Source organism: Acomys russatus, chromosome 9 (assembly GCF_903995435.1).
Source record: "Acomys russatus chromosome 9, mAcoRus1.1, whole genome shotgun sequence".
Lineage (NCBI taxonomy): Eukaryota > Metazoa > Chordata > Mammalia > Rodentia > Muridae > Acomys > Acomys russatus.
Genome location: NC_067145.1, coordinates 25,165,049 through 25,185,079, shown reverse-complemented (window position 1 = coordinate 25,185,079; position 20,031 = coordinate 25,165,049). Strand labels below are relative to the sequence as shown.

Below are 20,031 nucleotides of genomic sequence, written 5' to 3'. Positions count from 1 at the left end.
CCCTGGCAAGCCTGAACCCAGAGGCAGAGACATGCTGTTATTATACAGTAAGTGTTGCTAAGCACAGAGCACAGTACTAGATGAGAAGAGAGAAAGTGACAGGTGTGGTTCCTAACAGAGATGGAGGAAAGATGAACAGTTCAGTACAGCCTTAGCAACAGCCATTAGCCTAAGAGCCCTGGAGAGAAACTACTGTCTCCTACCTCAGAGAGTTCGAGAGAGTTGTGAAGGTTTCTCAGAAGAAGCAACAGTTAAGTTGGAGTTCTAAATAGCTAGGCTTGGAGGGGATGGAGCCAAACTGAGAGTGAATCTGAGAGCAGGCAATGCAGGCCTTGGCGTAGCCTGCAGAGGAAGGACAAGGAGAAGCAAGGCTAGAGAGCCTAAATATCTGAGAGGGAGGCAGGCTGCAAAAGTCTCAGAGACAAGGGTAGAATTTAAGAGGAATTGGACTGTACAGGAGCCTGGCAACGCCAAATATAGAACAAGAAGAGTGTGTTCTGAGAATGGGAAAGGTGGTGCAATAGAGCCAAGGAGCTACTGTACCAAGAAATGAGAGCTAAGTGTTGCTGTGAGGACCATTGGGGAGGACATCTACCCATGTGGAAACATCACATAGACACGTGCACAGCTAGGCTCTCATACAGATTTAAAATACAGGAGTGATAGCAGACAGAGAAATAAATGTGGGGACCAATGGTGTTTAAATGCATTCATATGAGAGCCAACGAGATCAACTATACTCATAGGATAAGATGCAAAGCAAAGTCCCAGAGAAGATCAGGGAGTTTAAAAAAAGATGGAGAAGAAATGTCTTGCTGTAAAACAGCAAGGGAAGAGGAAAGCAAGGAAATTAGTGGTCAAAACCCAAGAGCAGCTTGTTTCCCTGGGGATCAAGTGTCAGGGATTGATCTCCAGAGTTCATTTTCATTTTTTCCTGGACAACATTCCCCACCTGTCTTGCATATGATAGCTTTTATTTAATTTTGTTAGGTTTCACAGGACTGAGAGTTGAATCCAGAGGCTTGCATATATAGAAACAAGCGCTCTACCACCAAGCTGCATTTCCAGCTCCAGTTCTTGCTTTTAGTTTTGGGACAGGATATTAATTTGTGGCTCAAGCAGACCTTGAGTTTGTGGTCCTTCTGTCCCAGCTTGTGAAGAAGCTGAGACTATAGGTCGGCGTTACCAGATATGGGAGAGTGAGATCCTCTAATGGATAAAGGTTTCTACTCAATGGAGGAGATGGTGTCACCAATGACAGGGATGGCTATGAGCCATATAGCATACTGGAGTCACAGGACAGAGTGTGCATGGGAGAGGGGGGAGTGACCCACCCACTCACCCACCAAGTCATCCAAGATGGCTACCCAAGCAGGAAATTAAACCTCTGACGTTGGATGATTAACCATGAAGGGTGGGGTTTTAGCAGGGAGTCCTCTTTGGTTCATGCTGTCAATTTTGCATTGAAAAATGATTCCATCACAGTGTGAGGGCAGCTGCCAGGACTACCTGCAGGGGACAGAAGTATAAAATGGAAAGCTGGGAAGACCCAGAGCATAAACTCCAAACCAGCTGGGAAACTTAAGTATGAGGGGATAGCAGTGAGAACGTTGGAGCAGGGTGGTCAGGAGAGGAGACAAAGACAGCACAAAGAGAATGCAGAGCTATAGAGCAAGAATGAATAGAGGAGGCTGGAGAAACAATAAAGAGAAAATTTCCCTCTTGTTTCTCTGGCTCTTTTTCAGAGCAAAAGAAAATGGCTTCAGACCCACAAGAAGAACTTTATGACAGGGGGATCTGGGTCTTGGGGTCCTCCTCAAACTAAGGCACAAGCCAAGAAGAATATAGGCAGTAAACTTCGAACCCCTACCCAGACCTAGCCGACGAACAGGATATTCTCCACCGTTGAGTGGAGAGTGAGAGCTGACTCTCACATGAACTCTGGTGCCCCTTTTCTGACCACGTCCCCTGGACGGGGAGGCCTGGCGGCACTCAGAGGAAGGATAGCAAGTTACCAAGAAGAGACTTGATACTCTAAGAGCATATATAGGGGGAGGAGGTCTCCCTCAATCACAGACATAGGGGATGGGAGAAGGGGGGAAGTGGGAGGGAGGGAGGAATAGGAGGAAACAAGGGAAGGGCTAACAATCGAGATGTAATATGAATAAATTAATAAAAATTAAAAAAAGTAAAAAAAGGATAATGTATGTAAATAAATTATATATATATATATTTATATATATTAAAAAAAGAAAATAGCTTCAGAATATCATGCCATGAACAAGAGAAATGTATGTCTGTATTGGAATTGAGTCCAGAAAAAATTAAACAAGGCATTCAAGAAATAACTGTTGAGGAACACACTCTTAAGAAGTGAGGAAAGGGAATCCAATATGAATATACACACTTAGAAATTTCTAGAACCTCGAAGACAATCAAATAGGCATCTGGGTATGTGCTGAATGAATATGGAGATGGCTGTTTGCCGGTAGGGATGGGAGGGCGGCCATACGGGATATCAGGCTGGGAGACTGAAGAAATGGGTGTCACGGAACATACTGTCATGGGAGAGACCTAACTGGACTCATATGTCACTGAGGAAATGGGGCTTCAGTGTCTGTCTCATTGGGGGTACCCTGTCAAGGGGGGTATCATGCTACTCCAGGATAGCATCAAGATTCTGAATTCTTTGTCTTTCCTTGTTCTTTGCCCATGGATAACATTTTTCGTATTGTTCACTTGGTGACAGATTTTCTGAGGCTGTCTTGGTCTTTCCTAGTGCAGGGTCATATAGGACTGAGGGACTGTTGGTGTCAGCTAGTTGTTGAAATTGAAGCAACTAGTAACTACTGTAGCATTTTCACTGACATGGAAGATATAGGATGGAGAGCCCATTCTTAGAAAACCTGAGAGTAGATAGGAGTATTAGCTATGGGTTCCGGGGAACCTGGGGGCTGCAGGGGCTATGGTCCCAAGTGGTGCTAACAGAATGATCTTCAGGCTGAGTGAAAGAGGTGACTTGACAGTTGCTCTTGGGGCTTATGTTCCAAGTCAAGCCACTGCATGACAGCCTTCCAGAGATTTTATATGATCTTATGCTCATAAACATTTCTTTTTAAACAGGACTTCCAAAACTGCGTGAGATATAAGGATACAGCTTTTGTTTCTAGTGTGGTTTGCTTATAGTGGTCTAGCAGAAGTCTAAAGTTAAGGGACAGTTGTGCATAGCCCAGTGAAGAAGTCCAGGCACGACAGATCCATCAACCAATGAGAAAGGCTCGGTGATAGCTATGTTGTACCCAAGCAAATGATATCCCTGCTCCCCAGGAGAGAAGGAGGCAACATGTGGACATGTCTCCCGGGCAGAGTGACTAAAACCAGATGCAACTATTTAGCCAGGCTGGCTTTCCTCACCGTGGGCCACTTTCTTCCTCTATGTAACCAGCTTTGCAGGCATAGGATGGATGGAAGTACAGCATGTGAAAGAGAGAGAAGTAGCTGGAAAAAAAAAGGGTAGGAACTTAAGGTGGCTGTAACATCATCCAGTCTAAGTGCCAGATGGTAAGCAGTTGAGTTTGAGTTAAGAGCACAAAGTACGTTCCTATATGTATGTGAACTTCCATTTAACTTGTTGAGTCTTTTCCTCCCTGTTTTTTTTTTTTTTCCCTCTGTGATTTGTGATTTAAAGCCATATGGGTAAATCTCTGTGATAGGGTAGAATTAAAGAGGAAATGTTTAATTCGGACGCAGCTATGTGGGTTTCCCTTCTGTGGGGATCTATTTGAGCAAGAGCTGTAACGTAGTCACTTCTTGCTCACAAACTGCCACCTACATCGATTTCCACTTTTGCACAATTGATTTTTGCTACTATTCCCATTTGTGCATTTGGTTTTGGACAGATATCATATGATGAGTGTCTGAGAATCGTCTCTTAGAGGTCAAGGGACCTCATGAAGAAAGACACTCTTTGTCAATTCAAACATCACCAAGTAAATTCACAGATTTATGGAGGAGAGCACTTCTGAGACAAGTTTAACCTCAGCCTTTTCTCTGCTACCTAACTTGACATCAAGTGATACGGAAAGAAAACACTTGAAGAGCTGCGACTGAGAGACTGGAGACAGAAGCCTCGTCTTGGAGATTTGTTTGTTTATTTGTTTTTAGAATCTTGCCCAAGTCTTCTCAGTTTTCTAGTGATTCCTTGGAGAAGAATTTTCTAGCATAGTAGAAGGATTAATAAACTCTTGGTGAGCAAGCTCCTTGATGAAAACAATAGCTTTCCAATCAAGGAGTTTAATGGATTTTTATAGAGGATTTACTGCTCTTCCATCACCATGTTAGATACTTGCTAACACAGTAAAGGGGTGTTAAAGTAGCCCTCACTGTCCTTGCTGCAAAGCTGATAATTAAAAAAATTTAAATTTTGACCTTGCTGTGAATTCCTTTGACTGTTATCTCAAAACAGTATTCTAATTCACGAGGGGGCCCAGAGGATGATTGTGAAGGAATGTTGAATGTGCACCCATAAGTCCCGTTTACACGATTGGGGCAGCTGGGTCATGTGTGCATAGTGCTCAGAAGACTCTGTCACCCACAGTGACTTGGGCACTGGAGGCAATCTGCAGCATTCCTTTGCCTATCCATAATTACTTATTGATTTCTTGTTTCGTCTGTGCAATAGTAGCAATGGCCAATGAAGCGAATACAACATCAGGCAGAAATGGGGATCTGTGTTAGAAAGGCTGGGAAGGGCATGGGCATACTCCTTCCAAAGTGTCTTATTCACTTGATGAATGAATGATGCAACCCCACGTCTATCCTCCTAGAAGATAAAGGAAAGAACATCTAAAATTAGTTATGTCTTGTTTCCCATGTCAAAATGGAGAATCCAGTATCACTACTATGACGCCGCTTAGTTTCTAGCATAGGTGGTCCAGCCTTCTTAGAAACAAGAACTTGAGGTATGAGACATCCGTGTTTCACATGGAGGAGAGGCATTCCTAAAATGAATCCCCATCCACCAGAAATATTAGTGGGGAGATAATTAATTTCTAATTCCTCTAATTGTCCATAAGAATTGGATTTTGATGTTTTATCTATTTTTGGTTTGCTACTGGCATTTATGAAAGAGTGAGTTAATTCTCCTAGGGACACGGAGAAGTCTTTTCTCTGGGGCACTTTTGAATTTCTTAGCATAATGTTAAATGCCTGATGAATCATCTGTTACCTAGCCATAGGGACTGACCTGTCTCTTCCACAGTTATCGCACAGATAGGGCTTGTGCTAAGGACAGAGAAAGAGCACAGATGTTCACTTTTCCATCCTTCTTGCCTTCTCTGCTCAGAAGTATTTTCACTTTGGTGTGAAGCTTCTTGCCACTACCATCTGCCTTCTGAGAGCATGATTGTCATTTCAGAAGACAAAGCAAGGCTGATTGTACCTCAACATCCAAAACTGAACTGTAAATAAATCAGTTATCAGGAGAAGGGGACTGTGTCATCATCCATGATGACAAGGATGATTCAGGTGATAGTGTCGCTGTCTTCAAAACCTGCCAAGGGCAGCTTAGAGTTCCCAAGAGGCCTTGGTTGAGTAGACTGGTCCTATTACGGAAGTCCCATTAACACTCCATGACCAGATCATGGGTGTTGAGTGAGATCTGGGGAATGACAAGCTTGTCTGATGAGCTGAGCTGGTGTGTTCTCCAAAAATGAGGAACGAGGCATACACAGAAAGATATATGGGGATCACAGGGAAGATGCTAGCTAATAATATTAGCCCAGGTGCCAACACAATCAGGGTGATCCACCTGCTGATGAACCATTCAGGCACATTGGTTACAATTTTGTAAGAGGCCATTTTGTCACAACAGGAGAGAAAATATGGAATTTTCCTGATTAAAACCAATATAGTGCTCTACTATAACTGAAGAAGACTTTAACTCAAAGCCCATGCATTGGCCGGAGGGACAGCTCAATGGGAGGAAGGCCTGTTGCATAAGCACGAGGATGATGTGAATTCTAGTCCCAGCACACATGCAAATGTCTGGGCGTAACTGTGCACACTGACTGGAACTGCACTTCCACAGAAGGTGGCGGCAGGAGGTTTCTAGGGGCTTGCTGGACATCAACATAACTCCAGGTTCAACTAGAGACTGTCTCAAAAGAACAAGGCTAGACAGGGATAGGATACTCAGCATCTTCCTCTAGTCTCTGCATGTGCACACACACACACACCATGCGTATATACCACATGTGCTCATGCATGTGAGCACACACACACACACCGTGTATACACACTATGCATACTTGTGCGCACATGCACCACACACACACACCATGCATACACACCACACATGCTCATACACACATACACAACATAACACACACACACACACACACACACACACACACACACACACACACACACAGAGTCTTGTTCAACTCCAATTCCAGAGTCCACAGGTAGGACACGGAAAGCTTTCAGGCCAGTGAAAACCTGTAGGGCACTACAATGATATATCCATCCCATCATTCATTTGTCCAAGCCCATAGAATATACACAGTAGCAAACCCTCAGCGGGACTCCAGCTGATTATGTGTTTACCAAATGTACTGAAGTGATAGCACATGTTACAATCGGGAGAGCTGTCCATGTATTAAGTAGGGGTCATATGAGAAGTGTGTACTACCTCTTAGTTTTTGTATGAACTTAAAACCACCCTAAGAAACACAAAGATGTAAACTTTAATAGGGAACAGCAAACTAAAATAACAAAAAAACTCAGAGTCCAAATGATTAACAAGCTTACTCTTTAAGCAACTGCTGTGTAAATAATTCTCTGGAAGCAGAATGGGCTGCGTGAAATTTAAAGTCAATGCCTGTTACCCAGTCTGTGTTCAGGAAGGCCTGCTAAAGTGGTCCTGAACACAATGGCTCATGAAGACCCATAAAACAGTGATCTGCACTGGCTGGGGATGAGATAAGCCTCAATTTTCTATGCCATTAAACTGTAGGCTGTATCTTCACAGATACTGGTGTCTGTAAGAGGAAATTTTAAATTTGGCACAGAGAGTAATCAAAGTAGTTGAGATAAACTAAGACCTGTGACTTTTTTATTAAAAAAAGAAGTTAAAAAGCATCTCCATTACTTTTGCTGGTGACACAGCGTTGGTTTCTTTCACTGATTGCAGTCTTATTTCTCATGCATTCAGATGAAGTCTCTTTCCAGAGGCGTTTATATATCTGGGAATTTCTTTATTTGGTGCTTTTCATTAGGGTGTATATTAACTGTTCCAGGGTCAGACGCAAACGTGGTTTCAATGTTTATGGAGGGACAGATGACTTGCAGTGTAAATAAGTTACTGGTGCAAACTCTCCCGCAACAAATATCTGAGCCAGGAACGGAAACCGTTTGCATCAGAAACATAACTAATTGTGCAGCCATCAAATGGTGCAGTGCCAGTGTGGTGGAATATGCTTAGCCATGGGCTTCTAATACTGAAAAGTCATTTGAAGTGTGAATTAAAAATAATTTATTCAAACTCATCATACTTCTAAACTAACTGTTTCACATTACTAAGCAGTGTTCAGTTTGGACTAAGGAGAGTTCAGACATTTTCTGTTCAAGGGAGATAATATCAAAATTAAGGGTGAATGAAGGCTGAAAAGAGCCATGGGACAGAACACATCTTTAATGGAAGGTCTGAGAGTGGTCAGATATGGCTGCAGGAGGCGGGATGAGTTAGAGAGAGGCCCAGGTTGGTTTTGGAAGGACTCACGAGCCATGTCAGGACTCTGTCCTGAGAACCATGGTGGGGGGTGAACTCAGAGAGGAATGAATCACACTGACCCTTTAGAACGTTTATTCCTGCAGCTCTCTGGACAGTGGGCCGGCAAAGGCCGAGTGTAAAGGTGAAAACCCACATAAGAGCTCAGCCCAGCCATCCAGCATCTAAGAGACAGTTGTTTACTCTGACCTCGAATGTAGCGTGAGGTGGGTAGAGGCTGGGGTCTCCAGCTCTACAGCAGAGCCAGGGATGGTGTCTGGGCAACGTCATGGAGATGAGTGCGAGTCTGTGCTAACAGTGAAGGGGGTCCAGGGAGAACGAGCAGACTGTTTGGGATCTGATCTCAATGTGGTACTGAAGAACAATTTTTAAAACAGGGGGTGTAGATGGCTAGGGCTAGGGAGCTAGATGGAGGGTAATAGCCACATTTGCCTAGCTGCACCCAACCTAGCGGGAAGAGTTCTGTCTACTCAGGGGAAATATGTACACCAGGCAAAAGAGTCCCAGGCATCACGAGCTCAGCACATCAAAATGTAAGGAATGAACAGCAAGATGAGCTTCTCAAGGATGGACAAGGCACGATGGAGAGCCAGAGGCAAGGTGGAAGGCTGGAGTGTAATGCAGCCACGGGAAGACTGCTTTTGCTCATTTGTTCCACAACATTTCCAAACTGGAGGCATATGGGGCCAAAGTGGGGACACTTGTGTGGAGGAGGGCAGAGACAGACTTTACTGGAATTCATATCATATTCTTCCTTAACTTTCACTCTGACCTTCGGAGTAATAGGGGTCTTCAGTATACCTAACTCACTTGGCACTGACACACCCCGGAAATACCCACCCACAAATCCCATGGCAGTTAGCTTTTCAAATTCATGTCACAAAATTCTGAGCCCATAACTTTCTTGACTTTCTTTACTAAGGCTCCATATGTACGGTTCTTCCTGCTGGGCTCCATTACAAAGGTGGAGTTGCTTAGGGAAAGACTGTGGGTAAAGGACACTGTCTGGGCATCTCTAGACAGCAGAAAGCAGCAGAGGATCATGGGGGTGGGGTGGGGGTGGGAAGGACAGTGAGAATGGTGATAGGAGTGAATTTTGGTAGTAATCATGACAGAATGAAATCTTTAGCCCCAATCCCCCAGCAGCTTGTGGAGAGGAGGACAACAGGGACAGATGGCATGATAATCGTTTCCCTATCAGCGACTTCTGTGGGCAAATTACTTTTGTGTATACAAAGCGTATTGATGATTACTCTCCCTTTGACCACCGGCAAGCCCAGACAGGCAGGGGTTATGGCTTTTATGTCACCCATGGAAACATAAAAGTTGGAGAGGGTCTGAAAGGACACATGCCTGTGGTCTCCATCAAAGGCTTTGAAGGATGGAGGTTGAGGAAGGTTCCCAAATCTGATAGAAGGGTGGCTTTGGGTAATGACCTCCAGGTTTCTGCGCCCATTGCCTAGATACTCAGAAAGAAGATTCTGCTGGTAAAACACAAACTGTGGTAGAGTATTGGACAAGGCTAGTTAATAATCTGGCAACTACCCGGAAAGGGAAAAAGGAACACAAACAGTCTACTATATCTCTGTGTTGGTGTGAAGTTTGGTGCATCTTTGGTCTGCCAACATTCTTGGCAAGTGACCTACCTGAAGTCACGATGCCAGGAAATGATTGGTTTATGCCTTTGACCTTGGGCTATTTGCTTCCCTTTCTATTTCTTCAAGTAATATGACAAGGCTTACGGGCATGAATCTAGCAGACATTCTGTGTCTAGCATCAGGGAAGCCTAGTGTCCACTTGTCTCCCCTGTCTCACAGAAACCTGGAGCCCATATTCATTCAGGAAGGCTACAACACACAGGACATGTGAAAGGACTTGCCTGCCCATGGCCACCAGTTACACCAGTGGTAAAGGCTCAGGCTATCCTGATGCATTAAAACTCAGATTGTCTGGCCACCTGGGCGTGGCCTCCTGGTGACCTGAAGACAGATAGCTCTTCTGTTGCAGAGATGAGAAATTGGACTTGCTTCATGTGGCTTGGAGACAGCAGTTGCAGATAAAGAGATGCGTGTGGAGTTTTGGTTAATCGCAGCTACGCTGACTTGGAATAACACCCTTCACTGGGTCAGGCTTACCACCGACACTAGGAACATCTGAACAATAGAAATTCTGCCATAGCCTTTCTAACGCAGTCATGGACAATCACTTTTCCAGGCCACCCTGGTGGCTGAGTTCTAGCTCCCTGGGTAGAGCTAGAACTCTTTCCCCTTTCCCCGAGCCACTCATCCTAACACTCCACAAACATGGTCAAACATACACACTTCATTTTGTCAGTCAGGGGGCTTATTTTCATTCCTAAGTTTCTACAAAGCCAAGTACTGCTGATTCCAGCACTCTTGCAAACTCCCTTCCTTTCTTTTATGAGCCATCCACTAGTCATTTAAGGATGAGAAGGGATTTTACAATTCTATGTAAGGCTAGCAAAACATGAGAGCTGTTTGAAAAAGGTGACACATTAAGCAATGCTCCCGTGATAACCTCTGCTTATTTTCCCTGAAGAGGGTAATACAGATGAACTCCACTCACACTGAAGGCTCAAATACCATGAATGTGTTTTGGGCACCAAATGCATCACAATTAAACAACAGTTTCTTCTTCTTTTTTTGTTTTTGTTTTTTGTTTTTGTTTTGGTCAGAACTCACATAGCCAAAGTATTCTAGCTGATTAAATGCATCTCTGAATAATACCGCTAATGATATGCATGTCTGGCCTCTGGGCCTGGCTGGGCTGAACTAAAGTTGGTGATGGATGGAGCCAAATTGGGTCTCAGATATCCCAATCTTCATCTCCCGATCATCTTCTCCCTCTTAGAATGCCTCTACCTCAAACTCTTAATTATACAAATTTTAAACATTCTTTAAGATTTAGCTGGATAATTTCTTCCCTTTGATCCATGCTTTAGCACTTAAAGTATATAATTCAGAAACTAACAGAGTTGCCAACAGTCCCTCCGTCCCTTCACACTCACCCACAGTCATGGCCTCTGTGTCTTAAGTTTTCTTCAGAGCCCTTCATTTACTGATCTCTAATAGACTCAAATAAGTAGATTTGAAGTAAGAATAATTAAAAGATATGGATCAGACAGCTTTTCCATGGGATGTAAATTGGCAGGGAAGACCAGAAAAGAAACTAGCCTCCTTGCCAATTAAAGACAATCGAAGAGGAAGAGTGACTTTGAAAGGGAAAGTGATTAGGAAATCTCAGCCCTGTTATCAAGGGAGTGCATGACACTGGGCTCAGAGGTGCCTGTTTCATTTCACAACTGTATAATTTGGAAATGATTAAGAACAGCTCTTTCTCAACATTTTTTAATCATGGGCCAACTAAAAACATCACATTGATTTGTCCAGTCCCTCTTTCTTCCATGCGCTCATATGAAACACATTTAAACCATATCAGCTCTTGAATTTCTAGCTCCATTAAATTCCTGTCAACACATTCTTCTTTCTAGGAAAATAGCAAGATAATTACACTTTTTGAACCCTACTACCAACAAAGAAAAACAAAACAAAACAAAAAACCCTCAGTGAAAAGCTCATACACCCATTCAGTAAGTAGCTTGGCAGTTTCTCTGAGCTGCTTTCCCTGGTGCACACAGAATGAGCAGGAGCTGAGGGGCGGAAGTGCAGGACGTGAGTGCAGGTCCTGTGTGAGGCAGCGTCTACTGGAGCTTCTGCTGCCACTGGCTTGGAACTACCTCTCTGCCTGTCTGTTTAGCTGAGGAACCTTCACTGGTGGAGATTTCTATTGGCTTCTGGAGGAGCCCAAGAAGGAGTAAGCAAAGACCATGGACGTCACAATTTCATGCCAAACAGAAAGAACCTCAAACATTTGACCATTTTAAAAAGGAAAAATATTTAAAGATGTTTATCACCAATCTGGGGTATTCTTCTAACTCATAATTTTATGATCTCTGTTTTCAATTAACCACACCATATCTAGAAGCACAGAAAAGCTTGGAAAGAGAAATGCATAAATTAAAATTTATAAACTAAAGTGCAAAGCACTGAGTGCTTAAAGGGAGAAGAAGGGTCCTTGGGGAAATCTAAAAATAGACTGAAACATAGGAGACACGGTATTAAATATTTTACTTTCCCCATAGGCTTAGAGAAAGACAAAATGTGCCTCTGGCAAGATGTCTCTCGTGTCTTATGATGTGAGACACTGTGTGTGCCCTCACATCCTGCCCTAGAAGCTTGCTGGATGCAGGGGCTGGTGGCAGAGGTACACACAGGGAAGTTGGCTCTCTCAGCACCAGGCTCTATGGCAGGTGGAGCCATCCACTTTTCCCAGTCCCGCTTTTTGTTTCTGAACCCGGCCGGGTGCTCTCTCCTCTCCTCCCCACCCCCTCCATCTCTGTCTCTGTCTCCTCTGTCTCTGTCTCTCTCTGTCTCTGTCTCTCTGTCTCTGTCTCTCTGTCTCTGTCTCTCTCTTCCTCCCTCCCTCTCCCTGCCCTCTCTCTGTGTGTGTGCATTTATGATGTTCCCCATCTCTACTTATTAATGAAATTTAAATTCTTCATAGTGTTTGACTAGGAATAGCAAAAACAAAAACAAACAGTCTTGGAAAATATTATTAAGAATGCCCACCCAGAACCCAGCTCCCAAGAAAATTAGAAAATGTAAGCATCTTTTCTTTGGTGGATCTCAGACGTGGGGTACAAAGCCATTTCTCTTGAAGTGGGACTTTTCAGATTTTAGTTTTAGATCATGTTGAGAACACAGATACTTCTAAATGCACAATATGAATTCCTGCTCACTGTGTAAGCATACAGCAGGAACACCAAGCCTCCTGTGATCCAGGCAGGCCAGGGCAACCTTCATCTCTATTCTCTGGGCAGTCATGTGCTAAGGTCTTCAGGGACCAGGAACACAGAGCAACTACCACATCTTGCAGGTGATTTTTATTCAGCTGCCATATTTTTGACTCCCTCGATTGTTCTTGAGCTATTTTTTTTTCTGTGTACTCTCTGCAATTATTCAAATGTATTTGTGCTTTTAAAATTAATGTTTTTTTTTCAAAATCCCTAAATTTATGATCTTTTGGTCTACATTGGAATACACCAGCTCTTTTTTCTTTAAAGTGAATTAGTAGTATCCTAAATATTGTATCGTGAATTTCAAGATAGCCAAAGGGTATCTCTTGAATTTTTTCCACTATGAAAAGAGACACATGCTTAAGAGAGTGGATGAAGTAAATATCTTGAGTGCCTCAATAACCAATGGATGCATGGTAGTGAACCGGCATGCTGTACTCTCTAAAATTTGTATGTATTTGTTACTCTGAAATGAAAGAGGAGGATGAAGAGCTGTCTCAGTGGTCCAGCTCACTCTGTACTCTTCAAAGGTTTCCCCATGTGGTGGCTCACAATCTCTGTAACTCTAGGTACTGGGGAGCTAATGTCTTTTGTTCTCTGTGGTCTCCTGCCTGCACATGGCCCATATAACACACGCATGGCACACACGCGCACACAAAATAGACAGATGAGTAAGTAAGGGAATATTTTAAGATAAAAGCAACCAGAGGGCCAACAAGATGGCTCAGCAGGCCACGGTGCTTCCCATGCAGGTTTGGAGACTTGCGCTCAGTTCTTGGAACTCACATAAAGGTAGGAGGAGAGAAACCACTTCTCAGGCTGTTCTCTGATCTTCACAAGTACACCGTGGTATATGTGCCCATATATAACACAACACAGTAAAAGTAAGAATGACGACGGTGATGATGATGATAATAAATAAAAGTTTTGAAAATGTATAGGCTCTTAGGGAATCTAAAAGGATGGTTTGGTGTGTACAGTTCCGTGAGTTTGGATCTGATTAGTCAAGTGGGCTCACATCGTGGTATGCTGGTATACAGATAGGAACTTTCTCCTCCTCATCCTCCCCCTCCCCCCCGATTCTCTTGTTTCAGCTGCCAAGGCTTTCAGACAAACATCCCCTCTATCTGGGATGCTTCTTCTTCTTCTTCTTCTTCTTCTTCTTCTTCTTCTTCTTCTTCTTCTTCTTCTTCTTCTTCTTCTTCTTCTTCTTCTTCAGATTTATTTATTTATTATGTGTACAGTGCTCTGCCTGCATGTACACCTGCAGGCCAGAAGAGGGCATTAGATCACATTCTAGAGGGTTGTGAGCCACCATGTGGTTGCTGGGATTTGAACTTAGGCCCTCTGGAAGAGCAGTCAGTGTTCTTCACCTCTGAGCCATCTCTCCAGCCCGGGATAGCTTCTTCTTATGGTCAGTTTTGGCATCTCTGGGCCTAAGACCTGTGAGCCCAGGAGCCTCCGGTAAGGAAAAGCAATCTTACCTTCTTGTACAGACTCCTCAGGTCTCGGTACTGCCACATGCTGTTTAAGACCTGAGATGCAGCCTTGACCACCTTTGGAGAGTGCCTGATAAGGAAAAGACAGGAAACGCAGATGATGGTGGCATCTTGGTTTGCAACCTCACTGTCTTCTCAGGAAACATCAAAATCCACCCCCGCCCTCTTTTTTTTTTCTCTCTCTCTCTCTTCAGTAAAACATTGCTTCACCTATCCCCATTCTCCTCCTCAGCAACACGCCTGGGAAGGTGACAGGCAAGAATTTGTTTGGCGAGGAATTTCCAAAGAGCAAACACAAGAACTGTGATGCTTAGGGAAGAAGCAGATATAGTCTCTAATTACAAAATGGAAGAGAAGTTTGGAGGGAAAAGTGATTCAGTAGCACTGGCTGAATCTAGCAAGTTTTTACAGCTGTGTTGTGCCACACCAGTGCATGCATAAGTGCAGCTTTGGGGCTGGCACACTGACCTGTGGTAGCACAAACAATTTCTCCTTGTTGCCTGTAGATGCTACGCACAACAGTCTTTCACTGAATACACACACACACACACACACACACACACACACACACACACACACACACACACACACCTAACAATGCCCATAAACAAGAATCTATGAAGACATATGTACTCTTCAAGTCCTTTGGATCAAGACCACAGAAACTTATAATCATTGGTTATTGACATTTTCTTAGGTTGCCTTTGCAATTGCTATGAAGACACAACTCCTACCTTTTGGCTCAGTGCCAATATGCATGTCAAAACAGAGACTAGGCCAATATAGCCATATGGATTCAGTCCCACCAGATTCTTGGAAAGTCATTCTGACTAGAGATTGCTTGGAGAAGCTGCTAACTAATTGTAGATACCTAGTTCTAACAGACTGGGCTTTTTTTTTTTAAAACCACTAACTGCCTAATTCTAGTGGCCACCATTGATATGGTCTACCTTAAAGGCCAGTTCATTTTTTTCTGTAAGATAGTTTTGGGGGGCATATGGTTCTTGACCAGAGTTACTCAATTAACTGTCACTCTAGCAGGAAAAACGTGGTTGCATTTCTGTACTTACAACACTGTATTGTTGGGGTCCGTGCAGGAGGAAGAGCAAAAACAGCTCTTCAACTCATGGAATATGGCCCACCAGTTAGCATGCTCATGGTGGGTGTGACCTACATGTCCTGAGGACTTCATGCTGTTATGGAGCATAGCTCTGCTTGTTACCTTTGCAGTCCTTATAATCGTCCTAATATATAAAACTGTATGAGTACTCTAAGGGGGCTTTCAGTCTCTCGATGGGCAGTATCATTGGCACACGCAATAACAATGCTTGATCTCTTTCAGGCATTGCTGCTGGAGCAGATTAATGATTCAACCACCATCCTTGAAAGAACCTACAGATGTAGATGTTAACAATGACCACTACCCTTAGAGAGAATTTGGAAAAATAGATTGTTTAGCAAGTTTAGGTAAGGATGTTTTTGCTAGTGGCTCTGACGTAGAAAAACTTAGAGAAAAATAGAGTGCTTAGTATGGTTAGGTAAAGATGTATTTGCTAGTGGCTCTGATGCAGAAAATCTTGAGGAACAATTTGAAGTTTAGAAAAAGTCCACTCTTAACAGTAAAGCTAGGGACTTTTTGCTGTTGGTGAGCAAAGACAATGCCCCAATTAGCAATAGCTGATGTGACTCTCTCACTGAAGCTGGATGCCAAAGTGACTAATTTCTTACACTTATTTTTGCCCTCAGCTTCCTCATATGATTTAATAAAAAATACTAATGAGTAGATAAGCACCTTTAGGATTTAAAGTAGAAATGACTGATTGTTTTTATATAGAAGTTTAGATTTGTGATTCTTTTAAGATTTTTATAAGATTACTTTTAAAGATAATTGACTCGTTCTTCATAACTGCAAATTGTAGCCTGCTAGTAAAAAGAAGCTGAGAAATTACCATGCTTGCTTATTTTCTCTTACTATATAGCAAGTTTCTTAGTTACAAATGTATGTAGGTTCTTGGAAATAACTTGCTTATCATCTTTGTTTCTCACTCATAACCATAAAACACTTGATCATGTGCAGGTACTGAGGAAGATGTTTTCTTACATATGCTTGTTGTAATCATTCACTTAAAGAAAATAGAATGTAACCACATTGTGATTTTTGTACTGCTTGAAAGATTTTGCTGGGATATATAAGCTGTGGGAGGGATAATGAGGTTGTTGGAATCTTTTTCCATCCACAAAGATGTGTATATGTTTGTATTTATGTGTATTATGTTGTTGGAACTCAGTTTTTGGAGTTTGTTCCACCTACCAAAGTATATATGCATATGTACAATAGCTGGTTAGGTTGGAACTTGCTCTTTGGAGTTTGTTCCATCAATGAAGATGTGTATATTTGCAGGTGTGTGTGTGTGTGTGTGTGTCTGTATATTTGTCTGTATATGAAAGTGTAAAATAAGAGAAAGTTGGAAGAAGAAGCTTGTTGAAACCAACCTGCTGGAATGTGTCTTGCTCCATCATCAAGTATAACATGTGTGTGTATGTGTATGTGTATGTTTCTTTTCTCTCTTTCCCTTTCTTTTTTAGATGCTTGCCACCATCAGTGGAAGCCACTGCTAGAAGCCATCTGCCCTAGTCCACACTTGCCACCATCAGTGGAAGCTATTGCTAGTAACAATCAGTTCCAGCCTGGAAGATTGCCCTCAGAGAAAGTCTGCAGAGTCACCAGCCAGCCTTGGGACCCACAGCCCGTCTCAGTTTTCCCAGTCCATGTCAAAGCTGGACTTTGGCACGTATGCCACATGATAACGAAGCAGGACTTCGATATTCTGGCAACTGAACTTCTAGCCTTCGATACTGTATGGAGACAAAACAAGAAGTAGAAGGGCTGATCTGGGCCGTGGGCTTCAGTTGTGGGCCTGTGCTCTACGTGACTCCGGTGTTGGGCAGAAGGCCTCCTAGGCAATGAGTAGTCCAGATGCTGACTCATATGGATGATGGATCCACTGGAAACAATCTCAGAAAGGAGACGAAAGGTTTACCTGACTCTTATGCCCTTTCTCTTCTGTCTTCCTAAAGACCCAAATGATCAGGACTCCTGAAGACAGTGTCTTCTAATCATGACAGGGACGCTGTTCCCCCCAGATCTCAACAATACCACTTCCCTACACTAAATCTGCACAGTGAAAACATGAGGTGACAAGTCAGTGTGCATGGGGGCAGAAATCTCATAAGGTCCTACACCTACATAAAGAACTATAGGCAATTAATGAGAGAGAGAGAGAATCAGCTTTGTGTTGCAGGATAGTTGATCCCATTGTGATCCCTGAGATTGTGAATTATGAAAATCTGTCTTTTGTTTAGCGTGGTCGAGCCTTAACACTCACGTTTAATCCAAGAACTTTCGGTTTATTGTAAACAGGTGATTAAGGGGTGGTTCTGCCCTAGAACACACCTTCAATCCAAGAGCTATCTGTGCACAGGGTTTAATAAAGTTAACCCAAGGTCAAGAGATGGAGCAAGAAACCAGCTTATAGGAATTAAAGAGTAGGAGGGACTTTGAGTTGAGGGGTATTTAAGACAGCATGTAGAAGTAGAAGCAGCTCTTTAGCTTTTAGCTCTTTGGCTCTTAGCTCTTGAGCTCCTCCACTCCTTAGCCTTTGGCTTTTTGGTCTTTGAGCTGACAAGCCTTTGGCCTTGGGTTTTTTTTTTTTTTTTTTTTTTTTTTTTGGCCTTTTCCTCCTGGGCTGTCAGCTGAGCTAGTCAGCCTTTTGGGCCTTTTCCATCAGGATGTGAGCTGAGTAGGAAGGTCAGCTGGATGCTTTTTCCTCTGCCTTTCTGAATTAACAGGTTTTCAACCTACCGTCTAGCTCCTGAGTCTATTATAAAATAGAACATTAGGGATTTTCTTTTTCTTTTCTTTTCTTTTTTGTTTTTGTTTTTTGTTTTTTGAGACAGGGTCTCTCTGTGTTAGCCTTGACTGTGCTGAGGAGCTTTGTAGATCAGGCTGGTTTCGAACTCACAGTGATCCACCTGCCTCTGCCTCCTAAGTGCTGTCATTAAAGGTGTGAGCCACCATGTCTGGCGGGATTTTCATTTAAAACAACAGTTTTGTTCAAGGACAAGCCCCCAGGTATAAGTTATCCAACACCATGTGGTCAGTCCCAAACACATGCACATAATAGCAACAATGAATTGTCTCATCAGATTACACACACACACCACACACACATCTCTCTCTCTCTCTCTCTCTCTCTCTCTCTCTCTCTCTCTCTCTCTCTCTTTCTCTCTCATGCAACAATAAAAATTACAGGAGTCTTGAGAGATCATGAATTTGAGTGGGAGTTGGGGCATGGGGAGTTGGAAGGAGGAGAGGGAAGGTGGAATTGCTCTACAGAGCTCACATGAAATTGTCAAAATATTAAATAAAAATACACATTTGAAACACAATGGCCTTTGAAATTCAAAGGAAGCAGATGGTGGATGAGCTGGGGTAGGCTGGGATTTGAGAGCTAAAATAAATGAACATTTTGTGGACAGGCATTTTGTAATGAAATAATTGGATGTCAGGACATTGTGCATAGTGTGGCTGCTGCTTTTCTGGGTCTTCATGGTTGTCATTTATGTGAGATACGATTAAAGCATCTTCATCCATTTACTGAAGAGCAGAAGTGATGGTTACTTCTGAGAAACAATCTAACTTTGGCTGTGTTGTAACAAAAAAAGTAAAATGAGGTCCTATAAATTACCATTTTCTCCATAATAGCTTAGCTATGATAAGGAAATATTTACTTTATTTCACTAAAATGGATTGTTAATTATTCTATAATTTATGATAATATCATGTTGCTCCTATAGTTTAAAATTCTTGTAACTTAGAGAAATTTAGACCTTTTCATGGATACAGATTAGAGGCCCTCTAACCTTACAATCAAGGTTAAAGAAAGACTAAATGCTTTTGTTGACTTTTACCCCTGCTACATGGATATTTGTCTCTGGAAATAGCCAGACAACCATGAAGGAACATTATTAGAATTCAAGTAATGATAGTGGGCTGACATATTTAGCACGGAAAATTTCTCTGACACTGTAATCATTTTTTTTTTTTTTTTGTTTCAACTTCTTGCTTAGTTACAAAATAGAAACTGTGAATGCGTATTGAAAAGCAGGTTAGCCTCTCTATCGCGTTACAATAACATGTGAAGGTCGAAAGGAATGCTGTCCTCTTCTTAGTCTTTATTTTTATTTTTGATCCTTCCACTAGACTCACGTCATTGAAATATCTACTTGAAAGCTGTATCTACTGGCAGAGGAACTAGAACAATTGAGTGTCCTTAAGTGATTATAAACTGAGCCATAGTACACACAGTTATCTACTGACAAGCAACAGCTCAGTTTCCTAATAGCGTCTCTGCTTTGTGATAAGATGCAATGACACATTCAACACTATTTTCTATAACTGTTGAAATCATGAAAATGTGCATTTGAAATGGATGGACACGATAATGTCTGCCATGTGTGTTTAAAAATGATGCGAAAATAGTAAGTCATCAGGCTTCAAAACAGTGCATATCAGCTCCTATAAGTGTTGATAACAATTACAGTGCTTTGATCTTCATGGGAGCTGTCAAATCAGGAGTGGCTGAAGATGTCTGATGGTGTAATTCCTCACTGCTGAACAACTCAGTTGCACAAGAGTAGCATCCCAGAGCATCAGTTGCCTTGAGTGTCTCTGCAATGCCACAGGATGTGGTTCCCCTATATGCTGGCACCTTACTAGTTTGCTTTGTTTGTATGACTTTATAGGTAGGCTTGTATATACTTAGAAGTAAAACAAGGACCACACACAGGCATATTCGTGTTTGTTT

The 20,031-nt window shown here is 42.6% G+C and overlaps 1 protein-coding gene across 4 annotated transcripts in view; it reads right to left on the bottom strand.

Moving 5' to 3' along the window:
- Window positions 1-20,031, bottom strand: part of Ctnnd2 (catenin delta 2) — an 843,915-nt gene that overhangs the window by 28,433 nt on the left and 795,451 nt on the right. For all 4 annotated transcript variants that reach the window (XM_051151017.1, XM_051151020.1, XM_051151018.1 and 1 more), the window contains one exon: window positions 14,150-14,234. In XM_051151017.1, coding sequence (XP_051006974.1) covers window positions 14,150-14,234 — 85 coding nt within the window. The remainder of the gene's footprint in view (window positions 1-14,149; window positions 14,235-20,031) is intronic.